This window comes from Bubalus kerabau, chromosome 23 (assembly GCF_029407905.1).
Source record: "Bubalus kerabau isolate K-KA32 ecotype Philippines breed swamp buffalo chromosome 23, PCC_UOA_SB_1v2, whole genome shotgun sequence".
Taxonomy (NCBI): Eukaryota; Metazoa; Chordata; class Mammalia; order Artiodactyla; family Bovidae; genus Bubalus; species Bubalus kerabau.
In genome coordinates, this window is record NC_073646.1 from 40156444 (window position 1) to 40178208 (window position 21765).

Here is a 21765-nt window from a genome sequence, read left to right on the forward strand (position 1 = left end):
CTCCAGGCAAGAATACTGGAATGGGTTGCCATTCCCTTCTCCAGTGGATCTTCATGACCCAGGGATCCAACCTGGGTCTCCTGTGTTGCAGGCAGATTCTTTACTGTCTGAGCCAACAGGGAAGCCCTTTATACCCCAATGGCTGTCACCAAAAAGACTGACTCCCAGGGTCAGAATTCTGCGTTTTTATCCAGAGGCCACATGAATCCCCCAGGTCTAGACCAAGAGCAGGGCGGTACAAAGAGAGCTATCTGTGAGAAGCCTTTCTCCAAGGTGGAACCCCAGCCGGAGGACTTGTGCCAAAGTGAGCTCTAAGGACAGGAGCTTCTCTTAAAACAAGTTACTCGAGGAGGGCGGTTGGGCCAGAGCCCTGGAGCTGAGCCGACCCCGTTTTGCGTCGTTTTAAGCAGAAGAGAGCCATGATCTGATTTGTCGTTTAAGACTCTGGCTGCTAAGTGGGGGACGGATTGTAAGAGAGAGGGAAGCTGCCACCCTCGTCCTCTTTCCGTGTTTTAGATGTTCATATATCAGACTAACGACTATGGACCGCCATAAGCGCTTTCCATCAGCGCTTGTCTTAACCCAGCTTCCTCTTTGCTCTTCCTCTTGTCCACCTAGGGACTAGAAGGTGGGGACAAAATAGTTTGCCAGCCCCCGTCCCCACCCAGCCACCACTGGCCCGGCCTCGCCTGCATAGTCCCCTTGAGCTGAAGATAGAGGTGCACAGCCCAGCACCCACTTCTCTGCGGCCAGCCCCACCCACCTCTGCCTTCGAGGCACGTCTGTGCCTATTAATTGGTCGGCACGTGGTGCCGGAGCCCGGCACACCCCCATCGGCTCCTCCCCTCCATCGAGGCCCCGCCCCTTCCAGGTCTTGTGTGCGTTCATTGGGCGGCCGCTGACCATAGGCCCCGCCCATCTCGTCGCCCCGCCTACTCACGGAGGAAGGGGGGGCCCCCCTCCCCCGCCCTCAGGTCTCACCGGCGTCCATTGGGCCAGCAGCTCGTCCCTCGGAAGCCCCGCCCCTTCCCGAGGTCCGCTCCGTGTCTCGGGTTGGCCGCAAGAGGAGCTCGCGCTCCCGTCTTCCCGCCGCCGGCCCCGCCCCTCGAGGCCCCGCCCACCTTGCCCCGCCCCCGAGGGACCGCCCCGTCCGTTGGGCGGCCGGCAGGAGGCGTCGCGCCATGCGCGGGTCCGGGACACGGGCTCGGGCCAACGGCGCGGGTAGGAGCCGCGCGGGAACGCGGCGGCGGCGGGCTGCGTTGGAGGTGAGTGAGGGGTGCGCGAGAAGCGGCGGCTGGGGTCGCTCCGTGGCGTCCGGGACTCCGGGTCGCGGAGGTTGGCTGGGCGGCGAGGCCCCGGGGCGGGGGGCGCGCGCCGAGGCGGTTGGGCCCGCACGCGGGGCGTCTCTCGGGCCGCCTGGGCCAGGCTTGTCCGGTTGTCGTGGAAACAGGCGGCTCTCGGGGGCCGGGCGCGGTCTCGGGGGGCGGTTCCCGCAAGCCAGCTGCAGGGGGTGAGGGCGGCCTAGCCTGAAGGTTCCAGGAGGTCACCTGCGGCCACCGCCCCCTGCGTCCCTCCGAATCCAGTCCCCCCAACCGTGGCGTCCCCCGAGCTTCAGTCTCTCTGGCGGCCCCCTTGGAGTGGGGCGCCTGCAGGCGGGCACGGAGCATAGGGGCCCGTCACCCTCTTCTCCAGGGTCGGGGCGACAATACCCCCCCCCCCAACGCCCACAGCCTATTCTGGTTTTTCTGTTCACACAGTAGCACGTTCCTCGCTCGTGTGCCAGCTGACAGCATTGTCTCCCAGCTATTTCTGTACCATTTCCAGCCCCTCGACAAAATAGTGCCTCTTAAGAAAACACGCAGGGCTGGGGCTCCTGGGGACCCCTGCGGAAGAAACAGGATTATCCCATTTCGGAGCCAGTGGGTGGGGCCGGGGCGGGGCTGCAGACCCAGACACCTGGGCTCCCAGCACCTGGTCAAGTGTTTGATTAATCTGAATTGCTGGAAAGAATTTTCCAGCCCTGATTACAGGTGTCTCTGGTTAGTTACAGGTGTCTCCCATTAGCTCCCGCAGCCTCTGGAGTATGCTGGAGAGAGGAGACAAGTTCTTAATCCCACAGACAGAAAAGTCAGACCCCTCTCAGGAGGCTAGCACGCCTGAATTAAATCTGATTAGATTATTGCCATCTTTTAAAAGTGTGGCTCTGGCTGAAGCTGTCAATGTAGGATTTATGGCTGGTCGGAATCAGAGCCTGTGAATCCACCCTCTTCCTTTCCTGCCCTGGTGGAAATGCTAATGGATCCCACATTGCAGTGTTGGAACAGCCGTGTCCCTCCACCCATTCGGTCAGCCCTGCACTGACCTCACTCGCTGCTGTGACTTGAGCTTGTTTTCATCAGAAATTGGACTCTTGAGAACAAGAGAAAAACATTCTCCAGGAGAAGCAACAGCAGGCGACCTGCAGCCTTGCGCCCGTGTTTCCCCAAGTTTTTGTGTGAAAGAGGAGGGGACTGAGCAGAAGAGGAAAAGGCTGGTCATGCTTCCAAAAAAACAAATCTTGTTACCCTGGGTGTGCTCCGCTCCGTAGGAAACTCCTGCACGCCTCTTGCCCTTTGCAAAAAACGCGGGCGTCCCATTTTGACAAACAGGCTGTACTCTGCATTCTGTGTGTGATTGTAGGGGAAGGGTGCATGTGAGCAAGTGGCCATGCTCCGTAGTCCCTCCCTAAAGGTGGCCACAGAGGGCATGACCATGAGGAGGCGAGAGTCTCCTGGTAGAATGGATCCAGCCCATCAGGGTCTGTGTTTACTGGGACTTCTTGGGGCTCAAGAAGCCGTTGCTGGAAGGGAGTGAGTCAGTGTCTCCTACATTTTTCTGCCCCTTTTTTGTTGATGTTGCTAACTTTGCCTCAGAGGAGGGGGGCTCCCTTCCATGACTCTACACATAGCAGCTATGTGTCTGTGATTTTCTGTTTTTAATTAAAGCAGAATCACATAAGCTTTAGAACCTGTAAGAGCCTTACAGAACCTGTAAAGATGCACCCCCTGGTGCAAAATAGCTTTTTACTTCTTCGTTGTATCTGCTCTGCTCAGTTGCTAAGTCGTGTCCAACTCTTTTTGACCCCATGGACTGTAGCCCGCCAGGCTCCTCTGTTCGTGGGATTCTCCAGGCAAGAATACTGGAATGGGTGGCCTATCCTTCCTCCAGGGGATCTTCCTGACCCAGGGATTGAACGCGTGTCTCCTGCATTGGCAGGCGGGTTCTTTACCACTGAGCCACTTGGGAAGGCCTCTGTTGTATCTGGGGCTTTTTAAATCCCCGCATTTATTACTTCCTGACTTTTCTGTGAGTTGGCCTTCTGCTGAGACACGGCTTCCGCCATTTTCAGCATTGTATTTATTTACTCTGTACTTGGACATCATCTCCTAACATAGAGGTTTCTCTGCCAGACATCCCTGGCGGACCGCGGGGCTGGGTCAGGACTGTGGGGGCTGTGCTCGAGCTGAGCCGTGCGTCTGTGGAGGGTCAGGTCCACGGAGAACGGGTGGTGGCCAGAGGCACGAGTTGGAATTTTCTGAGGCGGGTGGTGTGCCTCTCAGGAGGCGCGGTGGTTTGAAGGCACTCGTGTGGTGTGCGAACCATAGCCGTGTGCTTGTCATGTGAGGCCCAGCGGAAACGCTTCTGTGGTAGGTTCAGTCGGGGCTTCGGACGGGTCTGAGATGGGGAGCCAAGCCAGCTCTGCACTCTGCGGCCTCTGACTGGGAGGCTGGTGCACCTTCCTCGGAGGACGGAGTCGCTCCTTTCCAGCTGGACTCGAGCCCGGAGACCTCGTGCGCTCCTCTGCTGAGGACCCCTGGCAGTTTTCAGCAGGTTGGGGCTTCAAAGCTGGTCCACAGCGCGGGGCTCTGCGGTGGTGAGCCTGCACAGCGGGCTGTCAGCGCAGGGGGCCCCAGCCCAGCCAGTGGGCACGCGTTAGCGTTCAGAAGCCAGTCTTTGGGGTATGATGTTGTTAGGAGCATTTTGAAGAGTTCAGGGTCCTCTGAGGATGGTTCTGGAGGAACGGAACGGTAGGTCTGCTGCTCAGCCTTCATTCCCACAGCCCTGGGGTCAGGGTGGGGGTGATGACCTCACAGGCTGGGACCCGGGGCCAGGGGCCAGCCAGCTGGGAAGAATGCGGTTCGATGTTGGTGCCTGGGCTGGGGGCCTCGCCCGGTTTGGGTCCTGCGGTGTGGGCGTGGATCCTCGTCTTCGGGGGGCTCCCTAGTCACTTCTCCCGCCTGGGGCGGTCCCTTCCCCCCTGGGAAGCCCCTCCCAGCACCTGTGAGTCAGGGCTGAGGTGATGACTGCGGCGGAGTCCCGTGCTGACGCTGGTCACTGGGGCCGGTGCCCAGAGCTGCTCTCACCAGGGCCTGGCCTGGGTTTCCAGAGCCTTCTAGAAAGCGGACCTGCCTCTCTGGTCTGCCTGCCTGGAGGGGGCGCAGAGTCGGGAGCTGGCAGTGCTCGGGCTCCCCCAGTGGTCGTGAGCCCCGAGTTTCTGTGGAGGAGGACGTCTTCCTTCCCCTCCATCCGCCCGGAGCTTGTGGGGAGAGGGCCCGGAACCTCACTCTCTGGAACCCTAGGCCTCTGGGGGCCCCAAGTGCACGAGAGTCGAGACTTTAGGAACGCTCCTCAGCGTCTCAGTGCTGTGTTCTGATTTCCTCGGCAAGATGGCCCCTCTGGCCTGGCCAGGGCCCACGCCAGGCTGGATGCCGTGGGTGGACCCTGGCATTCCAGCCATGCCTCCGCTGCTTCTGGAAGAGCCCTTTTATGTCCGTTGTGGTCATGTGTCCATTCGAGTGCTGCCGTCCTGGGAAGTGGCTCCTCCAAACCAGGACCGGTCCGCCCGGAGCAGCGTGTCGGGGGCTTGTGTGCTGACGGCGGGCGGCTGTCCGCGGTTGTCTCTGCCTGTTGGCTGGCTGCGTTGCCGTGTGCGCTGAGTCTCCCGGAGCACAGGTGGGGCAGGTGGCGTTTAGGGGAGGCACGCCGGACTCTGACCTGGCTCTGGGCATCTCTTGTCTGCCCTTGGGTGACCTTGTGGAGCTTCCTAGTGACGGCTTTCCTTGAAGGGAACCCCAGCTGCTCCAGACCTGCTCTGTCCCCTGTGGTCCCACCGGCTTCGGCTGTATCCTCCCTGTTTGATTCCTCCGAGGTGCTGTGTCCGCGGTTTCTGCTGGGGCAGCAGGCCCTGGTCAGCCATCCAGTCTGGTGAAGTTCTCCCGAGCCTTGTGGGCTCCTGCTGGTCGGTGCTCACCCGCCTTTCGTTTTCTCCCAGGACGCGGCCTCTTCCCTGCCGCTGGCCGGAGCCCCGGGTGCTCGTCGGTGAAGACGGGCCCACCATGTTCTATGGGACCCACTTCATCATGTCCCCACCCACCAAGAGCAAGCTGAAGCGGCAGGGCCAGCTGCTGTCCAGTGTGCTGTCCCGGACCCTGAGCTACAAGTACCGCGACCTGGACACCCCCTACTCAGGCCTGGGTGCCAGCGATGACCCTGCCGAGCTGTCCACGCAGCTCTCGGCCCCCGGGGTCCTGAAGGTGTTTGGTGACAGCGTGTGCTCAGGCACCCACTACAAGAGTGTCCTGGCCACCGGCACGTCCAGCGCCCGGGAGCTGGTGAGGGAGGCCCTGGAGCGCTACGCACTGAGCCCTGAGCGTGCCGCCCAGTTCGTGCTGTGCGATGTGGTGGGCCAGGCTGGCGGTGGCGGACATGCGTGGCAGGCTCAGGGCTTCCGGGTGTTCGGCGACAACGAGAAGCCCCTCCTGATCCAGGAGTTATGGAAGCCCCGAGAAGGCTTGTCCCGGAGGTTTGAGCTGCGGAAGAGGTCGGAGGTGGAGGAGCTGGCCGCCAAGGACGTGGACACCATGACGGCAGGTGAGGCAGTAAAGGTGGGGGTTCAGGGGACGCGGGGTGTCTGGAGGGGGACAGACGGAGGGGCCTGTCAACACGGCGGGCGCCTGCTGGTGCCGACTCATGCCACCTTGTGGAGTCGTGGGGCAGGGAGGACCTCGGCCCGCGCAGGCGGCAGACGTACAGAAAGGCCCTCAGCGTCTGAGGCTCCCGGGGCCCCTTGGACAGGGGGCTGCGTGCTGCTGGAGGAAGGGGTCTCAGCTGTGCTGCACGAGGGAACGCGCTGGAGCTCGGGGCCTGGGCCGGAGGAGGCCCGGCCTGGAGGCGGTGGGTCACTGCCGCGGGCTCGCTGGGGCAGCCCGGGCCCTGAGGGGGCCGCAACCTCTGGGGTCGGCAGGGCTGCTGCTTTGTGTCTGGCTGTTATTCACTTGGTGGAAAGAAGCTGGTTATCTTAATGCTAAGTGCCATAAAAAATATATGTTTTTTTCAAATGCCAAAAGACTCTTAAACATATCTCGGGTCGTATTCGACTTCTTCGTTTCTTATGAAAATGGTGGCTTTATGTGAGCAAATGGAGTGGTCTCATGTGGCTCAGAGCAGAGGTCATTCGGTGGCCTTGGGAGACCCATCACTTGGTCTGTGGGGTCAGGGGGCTGGAGCCCTCGCTGACGTCCTGTGTGTGTCTCCAGGTGTGTTGAACGTGCGTGTGCTCTGGTCCTCCTCTTGTGCGGAGCCTGCCTTGCATGCTCAGGGTATGGGGACAAGGGTGTGGCAGGCGGATTGATGGCCTGCGGCCTGCCAGGGCTGCCACGGGTGGTGGTGGGCGGCAGCGGAGCCCGCTACCCCTTTTGGCCTCAGTCTTGTGATCTGGAGGTTGGGTGCTCGCCTCTCAGGGGCCCCAGGGTGCAGGGGTATGTGCAGAGTTCCCGACTGTGACTGTCTGGGGTTTGTTCTGTGAGTTCACAGCGGAAGTGGACCTGTGATGGGCTTGGGGTCCCTCTGACAGGGCCAGGTGTGTCATCACGATGTTTTGCAGATTTGCAGGCACCTGGGAGAATGAGAAGCTGCCCAATGAGTAACTGATGTTACTGAGTTGTTTCTTTTATTGTTTTTTAAAAAAATTAATTTTATCGAAGTAGAGTTGATTTACAGTGTTGTATTAATTTCGATGTTATTGTTTCTAATTCTCATCAGACCAGCGCCCCAAACGCCCCCCCACAGGCCTGGCTGCAGGCTGTGGATTCCGTGCCGGCCCTGCCCTGCTGCTCCCGAGGCCCCGGCTCCTTGCCCGCCTCGCTCTAGAAGGCCTGGAAGGGGCCGCGTCACGTCACATGGGTGGAGGGGTGGGTGTTCGGCTCACGGTCACCGTGTTGCCCAGCGTTTCATCTGCTGGACGGAGAGCAGAGAGTATGTGGGCTGGGCCGGCCCCGCCGGTTCTGCAGGTCCCGGGTGGGCCCTGGAGGGCCGCTCTGTGTTATGGGGTGACCGCTTGAGCGGAGGGGGAGCAGGGCAGCCACGGGGCCGGATGCCATCTGGGGGCGCAGGGCTTTGTCTCCTGTTCCGTGACACTATTTAGACCTGTTCCTTTTACACTGTTGAGGCCGGAGAAGGCGCCCAGCCTATTCAGTCTGGGGATGCTTTTCAGAGAAGGAGTCTATTGACCTGGGTGGGGTTTCACTGACACACTTATTTGGGCTGGAAGCGGGTTGTGTTACCTGCCCGGAGCAGGCTTCCCGGGCCCCAGGGAGTTGGCCTTTCTGGCCAGCCTCCGACTTGGGCGTGGCCTGGGTGCCCTGTGCCTCCTGGCTGGACCATCCCCCCAGCCAGTGACCATGCTGCAGAGCGAGCACCAAGGACCCTGCAGGAGGCCCGCCCCATCCAGCCCTGCTCCACGGTGCACGGGTGGTGGAGCTTCACCAGAGCCCAGGGCCCCTGTGTCAGGTGTCTGGGGATCCTGGTGATACCCAGCTGTGTGCACACGCTCGCACGTGTGAACTCTCAGTCTGCACTGTTCTCCCATGTAGAGTCCGCTGCAGCCCCTGGGTCCCCAGGTTCCCCTCACCTCCTAGTGCACCCGGGGTCCGGGGCCCCCGCCTCCTCGTGATGGTGGGGCCTGCAGAGAGACTGAAGAGTGAGGTGTTGCTGTCGAGGGGTGGTCGGTGAGCCCCTCTGGCTGCTCCTCCCTGGCGGCCTCTGCTGCTGTTCCTAATGCTAGCGTCTCCAGAGAAGGGGCGCCCCACCTCCTGGGTGGCCCGTGATGAGCCCCAAGATGCTGTAGGTGCCCTGAGTGACCCGAGTGTCGCCGAAGGCTGTGAGGCGGTGTGGGCTGTGGTGGGCACCCAGACACCAGATTCCCTGCCTCCTTCCCTGAGGTTGGGTGACGGTGTCTCTAGCCCCTGGGAGTGGATGGTCCACCTCGTCGGGAGAAGGTTGCGAGAGTAATGGACTGCCTGTGTGGACATGTGGGCATGTGGACACGTGCGCGTGGACATGTGCGGATGTGAACGAGCGCCCGCCTCCCTAGGTGTCAGGTTACTCAACAGTCACGAGGATAGTGGTTTTCCCACTTGGTCCTCACGTCAGAAGAGCGCCTGTGTGGGGCTCACTGGTTGTGCCAGTTTCAGGTTAAAAGCCCCCTCGTGCATCCTGGAGGCTCCAGGAGCCCCCAGGGCATCCTTGGGTGACCGGGACGCCCCTCCTGGCCAGGCGGTGAAAGGGGCTGTCCGAGGGCGCTGGAGGAAGACCCCACACGGTTCTCCGGGACCGTCCGGCCGTCATTACGCACCCGTAGTGTGTGTTTGGGCAGCGCTGGCGCGTGTTTTCCATAAATACTGCCTTTTCCCAGCTGCCAGCCTGCCCACGATTTCCAGAGGATGGCAGCCCCGTGTGGCGCGGGCAGGGGCCAGAGCTGCTCCCGCCTGTTCCCAGAGGCTGGCATCCAGGGCTCATGCCCCACGGAGAGGGCTTTGGGCCCGTCCCCTGGAAAAAAGCGGCAGTCACTTCTGCTGACCCCTTCTGCTGACCCCGGGGAGGGGTGCGGGCCATGTGGTTTTCATCAGTGGCGAGGGAATGCGAGAGCATGGGGTTGTTTTGTGTCCCGGATCGGAGGTGAGCTTGTGAGCTGGGTTCTCACTCCAGCCCCGGGCACTCCGTGCCGGCAGGTCTCTGCTGTGGGGCTGCCCTGGGCCCAGTAGGATGCTTAGCTCCGTCCCAGCCTCGCCCCCCAGTCATGACAACCACAGATGTGTCTGGGCCTGGCTGGGTGGCCAGGGGGCAAGTTCGCCCTCGAGTGGGAACCACTGGTTTGGACGCGGTGGCCTCGATGAGGCAGGAACTCAGCCTGCCGGCCGCGCCTGCACCTCCTGCAGGTGCCCGAGGCCGTGTGTCCTGGGCCCTCAGCCGGGCTGGGCATTGGGGCCCCGCCTGAGGGACTGGGGTGCCTTCCTTGTGGCCTGCCTGGCCTTGTTCCCGTCTGGGAGGCAGGGCCTCCTTGGCTCTGGGCGCCCTCTTCGGAGGGAGGCAAGCTGAGAGGGTTTCTAAAGCTGCCGTGTTGTGAGGTTCTCTCTGCAGGGATGTCTCTGCATCAGCCCTGGGCTTGTCCCCATCGTCCTGCAGTGTCTGTGTGGTCTGGCATACAGCAGGTGCTCCTTAAATCCCTGCTTAAGGGTTGATGCAAACTAGAAGGGCGAGCTCCTCTGTAGGTCTGGGCTTCAAGGCGCACCTCAGGCTGCAGGGCTGGGTCTGGTTTTCTCTGAGGGGTGTGGGCGGTGGGGTGGCCTGCAGGGGCTTGGGTGCCCACCAGCATGGACTGGGGCTTGAGTGAGGAGGAACGCGCTGCTCTGGCATCGACCACGGGGCCTGCCGGCCTCCCGTCTCCTCCGAGGCCGGCTGGAGGGGCTGGCGGGGGCGGGCCTGTCCTCTGAGCAGCTGACTGGGCGTGTGTTTGCTGTCCCCCCCCCCGTCCACGGAGGGGTGGGCAGGCCTGAGCCCGGACTAAACTGGGGTGTCCAGGCGTCTGGTGAGGCCGCTGCTGTCTCAGCAGCTGTGTGCTGTGAATTCCGTCCCGCACCCCCAGCTTCTCGGTGCTGTTTGCTTTTGACTTTTTTTCCTCCTGCCACGAATCTGACGTTTCATAACTTGTCTCTCAGGATGAAGGAGGTGATCTGGATTCTCTTCTCTCTCACTGAAGAGCAGCTGTCTCTTGAGTCTTGAACAAGACTCCCCTTGAGCCTGTTCTCAGCGACAGTCACTGTGGGAAAACTTGAGTTTACGTGTGGGTAAAAGCAAGACGACGGCCAACTTTCCCCATCAGTCTAAAACTAGAAAATCAACTGAGCCTAGAAGACGTCTTTGAGGATCTGTATTATTTATTTGTGGCCGTGCTGGGTCGCTGCTGCTGTGTGTGGAAGGGGGCTACTCTGTTGCGGCGCACGGGCTGCTCACTGCGGTGGCTTCTCGCTGCAGAGCACAGGCTCCCGGGCACACGGGTCAGGATTGCAGGCTCAGGAGTCGCGGCTCTCGGGCTCTAGGGTGCGGGCTTGGTAGTTAAGGCACACCGGCTTAGTTGCTCCGAGGAATGTGGTGTCTTCACAGACTACAGATCAGATCCATGTCCCCTGCATTGGCAGGTAGATTCTTATCCATTGTACCACGAGGGAAGGCTGTTCTTGAGGATGTTTAATTCAAAGAGAACATAAAGGTGGCTAGCTGCTAACACGCCAGTTCCATCCTTCATTCACTGCTTAGATTAAAACCGGTACAGCCTTTAGTGTCACGTTGAGGCGGGCTGTTGAAGGAAGCCTAGAAGCCCTGTCTCCCGAGCCCGATGTACCCCCCGGGGCCTGGCTGGCAGCACCTTCCCCCGCCGCCCCTGGAGACTTCAGGCCACGTCATCTAAGGAGCCTTCGAAGGCTCACCGCTTAACACACAAGACACGGGACGATCCGATCTGGTGCAGAATGTTTGAAAGACACAAAACATATGAGGAATTGGCTAAAGTATGGCTAGGGACAGTGCAGGGAAGAAAAAGTGAAGTTGGATCCTCACTCCAAATAGTTTAAAAACCCCCACATCAGAGATAAAGTTATAGAGCTAAAATAAAGATTTCATAAATAAGGCTTCAATTCAGTCACTCAGTTGTGTCTGACTCTTTGCGACCCCATGGACTGCAGCACGCCAGGCCTCCCTGTCCATCACCAACTCCTGGAGCTTGTTCAAACTCATGTCCATCGAGTCGGTGATGCCATCCAACCATTTCATCCTCTGTCGTCTCCTTCTCCTCCTGCCTTCAATCTTTCCCAGCATCAGGGTGTTTTCCAATGAGTCAGTTCTTCTCATCAGGTGGCCAAAGTATTGGAGTTTCAGCTTCAGCATCAGTCCCTTCAATGAATATTCAGGGCTGATCTCCTTCAGAATGGACTGGTTGGATCTCCTTGCAGTCCAAGGGACTCTCAAGAGTCTTCTCCAACACCACAGTTCAAAAGTGTCAATTCTTCAGTGCTCAGCTTTCTTTATAGGACACAAACCGTGGGGGAAAGGCAGATAAATCTGAGTATATTGAAGTTTAAGCTTTCTTTCCACCTACAGACATTATATACTATGTAAGGTGTGATAAGATACAACATTTAGTTCTATTTGTGGTGCTGCGTGGAAATCCAGCTCTTTTTTGCGGCATTGCTTTTGCTTGAGGCATGGTTTCCACCACTTGCTTTTATACTCCATGATCCATTCTCCTAGTCATGGGCACTCAGGCTGCATCCTATTCTTCCTGCTACAGACCGTGGCACAATGACCCGCTCCAGGGCCTGTGCCAAGTCCCCTGGGGGTCACTACTAGGGAACGGCGCTTCTGGATTACTGTGGGACAGCAGCTTCTGCAGACAGGCTGCCTGCTTTCTTGTATAGCCGTTCCGTATCCTTAAGCATTGAGTATGAGCCCCCGCCCCATGGAAATCTTCCCGGAAACAGGTTAAAATCAGAAGGGGCTGCCGGGTGGCAGGATGCTGGAGTCATGCAGCCAGAGAGATGCCCTGTACTGGTGGGCGTGAGCGGCTGTGAACTGAGTCGTGAGATGATTTTCCTGAGTCAGAGTGTAACTTTGAAAGGGTCCCTTGGCCTAAACAAAACTCAAGAGATGGGCCTTCTGGATATTGATTAGCCAGTGATTTGAAGGTGAAGGAATTTTCCTTTTCAGATACTTACTTGGCTGTGCCAGGTCTCGGTTGCAGCAGTGGCATCTTTAGTCACGGCATGCGAGCTCTTAGATGTGGCCCGTGGGATCTAGTTCCCTTACTGGGGATCAAATCCAGGCCTCCTGCTTTAGGAGTGTGGAGTCTTAGCCACTGGACTAAGCGAAGTCCTAAAAGATTTGTCTTTGTTACGCTCATTCATTTATTTGTCAGCAAATATTTGTTGAGTGTTACTATGTTAGGTACTTGACTAGGTACTGGATAAACAGCATTTAACAAACAGATCATGTTCTTATGGAGCTAAGAGTCTGCAGTGGGAAATAAAAGATGATTTGAAAAACACAGAATGACGACTTCTGTGTGCTATAAAAGAATAGTGTGGGTGCTAATTTAGCAGGGAGGTTAGGGATGTTCTGAGATGAAATTCAAGCCAGTCTCAAAATTGACAACACTAAGAAGGTGAAGAGGAGTGGACAGTAGGTGGGGCAGGAAGAACCTTCTGGGCCAAGGGAACAGCACTGTGCGGAGACCCAGGGATGAGTTGTTGCTGGTGTTCAGTCGCTCAGTCGTGTCTGAGTCTGCGACCCTATGGACTACAGCATGCCAGGCTTCCCTGTCCTTCACTATCTCCCAGAGTTGAGTCAGTGATACCATCCAACCATCTCATCCTCTGTCACCCTCTTCTCCTACCTTCAATCTTCCCTAGCATCAGGGTCTTTTCCAGTGAGTTGGCTGCTCGCATCAGGTGGCCAAAGTATTGGAGCTTCAACATCAGTCCTTCCAATGAATATTAGGGGTTGATTTCCTTTAGGATTGACTGGTTTGGTCTCCTTGCAGTCCAAGGGACTCTCAAGAGTGTTTTTCAGCACCACAGTTTGAAAATGTCAATTCTTTGACACTCAGCCTTCTTTATGGTCCAACTCACATCCATACATGACTACTGGAAAAATCATAGCTTTGACTAGACGGACCTTTGTTGGCAAAGTGATGTGTCTGCTTTTTAACATCTGAGAGAATGAGACAAATGTGAGTTGCCAAAAGGCAAGGCAGCCAGAGGGCGGGGCAGGCCGTGAGAGGTGAAGCTGGAGAGATGGTAGGGGGTGTTAGGGAGTTTGGATTTTAGACTAAGTTTAATGGGAGGCCACTTAAGGGGTTAAAGACTACTGTGGCTACTGGGTAGAGAATACTTTGAAAAGTCAGTAATAGATTAATTACTTTATTGTAGGAGTCTAGGTGAAAGTTGATGGTAGCTTGGACTGCTACTGCTAAGTCACTTCAGTCGTGTCCAACTCTATGCGACCCCATAGATGGCAGCCCACCAGGCTCCCCCGTCCCTGGGATTCTCCAGGCAAGAATACTGGAGTGGGTTGCCATTTCCTTCTCCAGTGCATGAAAGTGAAAAGTGAAAGTGAAGTTGCTCAGTCCTGTCTGACCCTCAGCAACCCCATGGACTGCAGCTACCAGGCTTCTCCATCCATGGGATTTTCCAGGCAAGAGTACTGGAGTGGGGTGCCATTTCCTTCTCCATAGCTTGGACTAGAGTTATGAAAAAGCAGGTAGAAGGTGATGAATGGCAAATATATTCTGGAGGTAGAATCATCAATATTTGTAAATGAACTGGACGTCAAAGATGAGAAAGAGGTGTCAAGAATGACGCCCAGATTTCTGATAACAGCAGCTGTGTAGATGGAGGTGCCATTTACCAAAGTGGTGACTTCCCAGAGAGAACAGGTTGTGGAGGGAAGAGTAAGAGTTCTCTGTAGACTGTGTCCAGTTTGAGACATCCAAGTGGAGGTGTCAGGAAGGAAGTCAGATGATGTGGATCTGGAGCTTAGAAGAGAGCAGGTTATAAAAACTTAAGCTGTGAAAATTGATAGATGACCTAGGTAATAAATACATGTACAGTGAGAAGAGTCAAGGGCCTAACAAGGAAACTGGGAGAGCTCCAACTTTAGAGGAAAAGTAATGAAGGAGCAAATGAGACTGAGGGGAGACCAGAGATGTACAAGACAACACAGCGTGTGACGCCGCGGAGGCCACTGTGAGTCTACTCCAGTGTGAGTCTACTCTAGTGTGAGTCTACTCTAGTGTGAGTCTACTCTAGTGTGAGTCTACTCTAGGGCCAAAAAGGTGCACACCATTGAAGCCATTGTGTTAAGCAACATGGTGGTCACTAAAGGCCCTCCTGGTAGCTGTGTTGCTAGAACGTTTAGCACGCATACCACGTTGAAATAGGTTGAGAAAGTGGTGCTTATATTTCTGGCAATATGTGGGGTTAATTAGCCTGGAAGATCTTTCTGTATAAAGTACCTGGAAGTGCTGGATGAACTGTAACAATTCTCCTTTTAGATGCATAGCTGAGAACCTCCCCAAATAAAGGAATCCCTAGGGGTGAAGAAAAATGACAAAATGAGGGCCTTAGAATCGGAGCTGATGATGAAGCCACAGTTGCCTTGCAGGTATTTGCCAGTCTTTGTAACTGAGAAACTTAAGTTTAATAGCTGTCCAAGAAAGATGTAGGGAGCTGGAACTGAGACCTCATATATATTTGGAAACTATAAAGGTGGACACACTCAATGAAAAGATAAAATAGGAAGAGTTTGCCACCTGGTAAAAGATGACAGAGTTCTCTCTCTTGACCTGGGCTCTGGGTGGGAAAAACTGAATACTTTTTCCTAGAATTGAAAATCACTCTTCCTCTCAGGTTTGGAGTTCAGAATTGTACTATTTAAGTGATATGGATAAGAAATTACATTGTACATAATTTGATGATGTACAAGGACATCCGACAGAACAAAGTACTCTTTGGAAGGACATGCTTCCACACAGGTCTCCCAAATCTGGCCAGAGATGAGCTCACAACCCCAAATAACAAGACACATGAAGTGATGCTACTTGAAATGAGTCAGTAGAAAACTGTAGACTCAAATTCTCAAGAACCTGGGAACTGGAACCATTAGTTATAAAATATTGAGTAAGTAGATTTAAACTATTTAATGAAATAAAAGGTGGAAAGAACAGAATGTCATCCCAAAAGGCAGGGAGGATTTGGAAACGAAAAAGATGCTTTTAGTAATAAAAATGCAAGTTTGTAAAGGGACACTTTGGTGATGGCTTAAACAGCAGACTAGATATGACTGAAGAGAACTAGAGAACAAGGTAGGCCCAGCGTCATGCAGACAGAAACGGGCTGAGAGTCACGGGGAGCTGATGGGAAGGTCTGTCATATGTCCCCACGAAGAGGGCCAAGAGAATGGAGCGAGGACATACCCCACGGACGTGCCCGAGAGTCACCCGGGAGTGTGACTCGGCGTTCGCCGCGTGAGATGAACGAGAGGTTCGCCCCTTCTCCCTGGTGGCGATGCCGCAGGACACTTCAGATGGATTTTTACAGCTGTCCAAAGACAAGACCGGCGAGCAGCAGGCTAGCCAGCTGCAGACTCCGCACCGGGAGCCGCAGAAACCAGAGGTCAGCAGATGGGACCCTCGGAGCTGGACAGGACAGGACCGAGATCCCGGAGCTGCGGTCGCGGCTGCCCCGCCACCCAGGTAGCCGACCACGGGGCACGCGACAGAGCAGCTCCCCCACAACGGACCCCGCTGTGCAGGGGTCCTCAAGGACGGGCATGAGGGCAGAGGGCCCCTGAAGGTGCCGTGGGAGACGACGGAGACCCGGCGAGGAGGAAATGGTGAGCGAGCAGATGGATGGTAGGTCTGGGCAAACGTCCCACACGGCTTTGACACCACCGGAGCCGGGGGCGCAGCCCTGCCCGCCCGGACTGGCCAGATGCTGGGGCGGAGCCCCCGGAACTACAGCCCCCATGAGGCTCTGCGCGCGCGCATGCGCCGTGGCAGGCGTGGCGGGCGCGGTGCCTGCCATGCGTGGCGCGCGGCGTGGCGTGCGTGGGCGTTCTAGAACGCAGCGGCGAGGGCCCCGGCGCCATGTTGGGGCCGAGGGGACCGCGGAGAGGCGCTTGAAGCGGCGGGAGCGGAGCGGGAGCGGGTCGGACCTGGGCTGGTAGGAGCCCCGCCCCTCCCGCCTCAGCGGATCATGACCCGGGCGGCGGCCACGGAGGTCGCGGTGGCGGGGGACGCGGCGTGGCGGGGCCAGCGCTAGAGATGATGCCGTTTCCGGTGACCACCCTGGGACCACAGCGGACCCCGCCGCTGCCCAAGCACTACGGCATCTCTTCCCCCATCAGTTTAGCACCCCCCAGGGAGACTGACTGCATACTTACCCAGAAATTAATTGAAACTCTGAAGCCCTTCGGGGTTTTTGAAGAGGAAGAGGAACTGCAGCGCAGGATTTTAATTTTGGAGAAATTAAATAATCTGGTAAAGGAATGGATACGAGAAATCAGTGAAAGCAAGAGTCTTCCACAAGCTGTAATTGAAAATGTTGGAGGGAAAATCTTTACATTTGGTTCTTACAGGTTAGGGGTGCATACGAAAGGTGCAGATATCGATGCGTTGTGCGTGGCACCGAGACACGTTGATCGAAGCGACTTTTTCACCTCCTTCTATGATAAATTGAAACTACATGAAGAAGTAAAGGATTTAAGGGCTGTTGAGGAGGCATTTGTACCAGTTATCAAACTGTGTTTCGATGGGATAGAGATTGATATTTTGTTTGCAAGATTAGCACTGCAGACTATTCCTGAAGATTTGGACCTAAGAGATGACAGTCTGCTTAAAAACTTAGATATAAGATGCATAAGAAGCCTTAATGGTTGCCGGGTAACTGATGAGATTTTACATCTAGTACCAAACATTGACAACTTCAGATTAACTCTGAGAGCCATCAAGCTGTGGGCCAAATGCCACAATATTTATTCCAATATACTAGGTTTCCTCGGTGGTGTTTCCTGGGCGATGCTAGTAGCAAGAACTTGCCAGCTTTATCCAAATGCCATAGCATCAACTCTTGTCCGTAAATTTTTCTTGGTGTTTTCTGAGTGGGAATGGCCGAATCCAGTGCTACTGAAAGAGCCCGAAGAACGGAATCTGAATTTGCCTGTCTGGGACCCAAGAGTAAATCCCAGTGATAGGTACCATCTCATGCCCATAATCACACCAGCATACCCCCAGCAGAACTCCACCTACAACGTGTCTGTTTCAACACGGATGGTCATGATTGAAGAGTTTAAGCAAGGGCTTGCTATCACACATGAGATTTTGCTGAGTAAGGCAGAGTGGTCCAGACTTTTCGAAGCGCCCAGCTTCTTCCAGAAGTACAAGCATTATATTGTGCTTCTGGCAAGTGCGCCAACAGAGAAACAACATCTAGAGTGGGTGGGTTTGGTGGAATCAAAAATCCGAATCCTGGTTGGAAGCTTGGAGAAGAATGAATTTATTACACTGGCTCATGTGAATCCTCAGTCGTTTCCAGCACCCAAGGAGAGTCCTGACAAGGAAGAATTTCGTACAATGTGGGTGATTGGGTTAGTGCTAAAAAAACCAGAAAACTCGGAAGTTCTCAGTATTGACCTCACCTATGATATCCAGTCTTTCACAGACACTGTGTATAGGCAAGCGATAAATAGTAAAATGTTTGAGATGGACATGAAAATTGCTGCAATGCATTTGAAAAGAAAGGAACTTCATCAACTACTGCCTAATCATGTGCTTCAGAAAAAGAAAACACTTTCGACAGAAGGTGTCAGATTGACAGCCTTGGATGACGGCAGCCTTGACTTGTCTGTCAACGGTGAGAACAGCACGCCTGTGTCGTCACTTCCTGCCGCTTCGAAGACTGGCCCAGTGACTGGCAGCACTCAAGGCAGAAACAGTCCTGCCCCGGCGGCAACGGCAGCATCTGTGACCGGGGTACAGCTTTCTGAAGTTTCCTTGCAGCAAGCAAATCCCAGCGACAGCCCAGGGGGCGCATCCAGCGAAAGCATCCCTCAGACTGCTCCACAGCCAGCTGTTCCTCCAGCACCGAAGCCCATGGTCACCAGAGTCGTTTCCTCAACACGGCTGGTCAGCCATCCACCCAGGCCTTCAGGGAGCGCAGCAACAAGCATAGCTAATCCTATCGTAGGAGTCTAGAGGACATTGTCGAGTCACCAAGAAGAAAGGACCAAGGCAGCCAAAACAGAAGAGGAATGTTCTCAGAGAGAGACCAGTGTGACTTGATTGAAAACTATTCAGACAGCAGCTTTCGTTGGCCTCACGGGGAACATCCACTGCAGACCTTCCCAGCACCCCTGCTCTCCCTGCAGATCCTATTCCTGTTATCAAGAATTCAATAAAACAGATTGAACTGAGAAAAACACCTCGAGGTCCATAAACAGTATCTGCCAACTCAGCTTGCTGTCTTCACATGCTAATGGAGAAGAATGAAGGGTACCAGACTAGATACGGTTCCAGATAGGTTTATTAGGTCTATTTGGTGACTTCTCTTATGGGCTAATCTTGATCAGAAGTCCAGGTTAGTATGTGAAGCTGGAAGTACTGTTACTAATGTGTCAGGATACTTACGTGTTAGCCACAGTTATGCTATTTCAAAGGACTCCTGCCCTTTAGGAGGAAAAAGTGAGGAAAAAACCCCTCCCGCTATATTTGTACCCTTGACTGACATCTGGACGGGATTGATGTTGGGTGCATTGTTGGGGGAAGTTTGCAGTACAAACTGGTATCAGAATTCCTTATGCTGATGATGCACTTTATGTATATTTTTATTAGAAAGTAGAACTAATTTTAGCCTTTTCAGCTTGATGGATTTCAGTTTTTTCCTGAAGGGTGTTCTTCATTATTAATCTGTGGTGGGTTCCCATTGTGCGGCGAGTGGTGTGCTGTGCTTCACAGGCATCCAGGCCACCTGGCTCAGCCCTGTGAGGTCACCCTTTCAGACGAAGTATCAGCTCTTAGGATATGCGCTTGGCGTTGGAGCAGTAATTAGTAAGTGTTTGGTTTTGATGGGACAGGATCAAGAAAGGAGACACTGGTTTTATCTGTAGAACTGTTTGAGGGTGCGAACAATCAGCGGTCAGACGGCAGATACTGTATGAAGCTAACAAAGCTCCATGTTCTCTTATCCTTAATCATTTGTCTTAAAACCAGGAAAAACTTCCTGTACCCCCCACCCCCACTACCTTCTCTGCTTGTGTGCACAAGGTACGCTTGTATATTGTTTCACAGAAAACGCAGTATGCTCGTGTTTTCTCAACCATGATGTGAAACCAACAGTCCTGTGGCCCCCTGGCTAGTATTGAGTGAAGTTTTACTAAAAGTAATTCCTGTGAAGCATGTTGTCCATCTTGGATGGCCGTTCAGTCTCCACATAAGAGAAGATGTGTATACTCCACAGAATATCTGCTTATGGTAAAGTTAATTTCTAATTTAAACGTGTAAGCAAAAGCATTTTCTCTAGAATTTTAAATCAATTTTTATTTGTAATGACTTACTAAAATTCATTAGTGAAATTTACATGTAGAAACATAAAAAGTTTCTAGCAAGCACTTGACATCTGGTCAGCTTTCTACTCTTATTTATCCTGCAAAAGATTTAAAATACCTTTCTTTAAATTAAAAAAAAAAAAAAAAAGACCACTCATAATTAAGCCTCAGAACATTCATGTTGAAAAACAGGAATGCCCGCACTTGTAGGTGAATGAAAACTCAGTCTTATTCTGGACGTAGTAGCAAACCTAACAGGTTTTCCACACAGCCTGGTTCTGATTCTTCCCATCCCCCGACAGTGTTCCTTTTTACCACATGTGCATTTTTCATCTCAAACTGCAGCTTCTTAAACTCTTTCCCCGTCCTTTTGAATAATTTCCCCAAAGTTGGATTCTAGTCGTTTCCGTCGTGGGCTGTGCAGTAATTGAGACTCTGTTCGCCTGACCTCCTGACGCCTAGTACACGGTGTTCCTGCTACCTGTGTGGTCCTCTCCCTTCTGCTACAATAAAATCAGGTGACGTGTGTACAGTACCTGTGTATTTTGAATAGCTGTTGTGTCACTGAAATTGCCAGGCACAAATTAGTCCTGTCGTTTTGTTTACACATTGGGCGAAAATTAGTTTATTAAATGTTTCGTGTAATTGTACTTGTTTTTCCAAGCTGGAAAGTTGGAGCTTTTTAATTCTAGTTTTCATTACCTGAATATCGGACTATTTTTTCATACTGTGTGCGTAGTACCTCATGACTGGAGTTTGCTTTGTTTTATAGTATCTGTACTCCTTGTATTTTTCAAGCGCTATTTTGAAAAGAGATGATGTATTTCTCCATTAAAAAAAAAAAACACAATAAAAATAAACGAGAAAGAAGGAAGCAGAGGGATTTAAACCTGAGGATAACAGTTCAGCTGTTCTTACAGTGCTCCAGCAGGGAGAGACGCTGATGAACCTGTCCACTTTATTTGAAGTCTAGAGTTCATGTTACAGCGTTAGGGAGAAGCCTGAAAAGATTAACACTTCATTTCAAGCATGCTGACCCCACAGCCAGACTAGGGCCTTAAGCAGCAGCAGTGAACACATGGCCTCTGGCTTTCCTTCTGAGCCAGCCTGACCAGAAGCAGCTTGGCCCCTGCCCGCCTGCCCAGGCTCCTGTACGGGATGCTGCGGCGGGGAGGGGTCTGGTGGTGAGGAAGAGCTGGAGTGGGTGCCGGCAGAGGGGCGCCCCAGGTGGCGGGGCAGGGGGCACCGACAGTGCCAGCCCTGCTTCTGAACAGGTGGCTCCAGCCAGCAGTGGGGAGGGGACCCAGAGCCACGGACTGTGCCTTCCAGCCCCAGTAGTGGCCTCTGGAGAGCTTTCTGTATTGAAGCGGACAAAAATAGTGTTTTAGAAAAGTCTTAAAGTTCCAAAAGAATTTTCTTCACTAAAAAAAATTTCTGAGAGCATCTTACTTTGTCCTAAAAGCAATAAACCACTTTCTTTTGGGGGAAAATGGTTAAAAAAATAGAGTTAAAAAATTCCTAATTCAAAAGAGGGTAGGGGACTTCGCTGGTGACCCAGTGATTACACCTCAGCACTTCTAAGGCAGGGGCGAGCGTTCCATCCATGGTCAGGGAACAGAGAGCCCACGTGCCAGCCGAGCTGCCCAGTGCAAGTCTATCAGAGGAAGTCAGGAACGAGGCGGGTGGGAAGCACAGACCAAAGGTGCAGAAGGAAAGTACCGTCTAAGATGGGGGAAATGAAGTCAGGTATGTCAATGTACGTCATAAGTGGGCTAAACATCCTGACTAACGACGGAGGTTGTCGGAGTCTGTGGAAAAACTGCGTCCAGCTGCTTGCTGCTCTGTTTACGAGCGGCACACCCAGAATGTAAGACGTGAGAGAGTGGAAGAAAGGCCAACAAAAAGCGCTTAGAGTGACAATGTCATCCAAACGTTTCAAACTGAAAATAATTACCGGGGGCAGAAGGGACCAGTGCGGCAGGGAGAGGAGAGGAGCTGCAGCAGGAAGGAGCGCGGCTTAGTGTCCACATCTAAGAGCCTCAAGGTAAACGGCCACGGTCTGCCGGAAGCGCCACAGTCGCGGAACGTTTTTACACAGCTCCTTTCATTAACTGATGTTAGGCAGACAAAAAGGAAAAAGTTTTGAACATACAACAGGAGTTGGCAAACATTTCTTGTAAAGGGCTAGGTGGTGGTGGAATGGTGCTCAGTCGTGTCCAACTCTACGACCCCAGGGACTGCAGCCCACCAGGCTCCTCTGTCCGTGGGACTTTTTAAGCAAGAGTACTGGAGTGG

The 21765-nt window shown here is 54.2% G+C and overlaps 2 protein-coding genes across 3 annotated transcripts in view; both read left to right on the top strand.

Annotated features, from left to right (window-relative positions):
• The first annotated feature begins 1141 nt into the window (after positions 1-1141).
• RADIL (Rap associating with DIL domain) overlaps positions 1142-21765 on the top strand; it is a 56794-nt gene continuing 36170 nt past the window's right edge. For both annotated transcript variants that reach the window (XM_055561401.1, XM_055561402.1), the window contains exons 1-2: positions 1142-1265; positions 5312-5910. In XM_055561401.1, coding sequence (XP_055417376.1) covers positions 5376-5910 — 535 coding nt within the window. In that variant the 5' untranslated portion in view covers positions 1142-1265; positions 5312-5375. The remainder of the gene's footprint in view (positions 1266-5311; positions 5911-21765) is intronic.
• Positions 13607-20287, top strand: PAPOLB (poly(A) polymerase beta). The gene has a single exon (XM_055561403.1). The coding sequence runs from the start codon at positions 16193-16195 to the stop codon at positions 18119-18121; it is 1929 nt and encodes a 642-aa protein (XP_055417378.1). The 5' UTR covers positions 13607-16192; the 3' UTR covers positions 18122-20287.

Coding starts and splice junctions, on each gene's coding strand:
- PAPOLB (XM_055561403.1), top strand. CDS start 16,193: ATGATGCCGTTTCCGGTGACCACCCTGGGACCACAGCGGACCCCGCCG.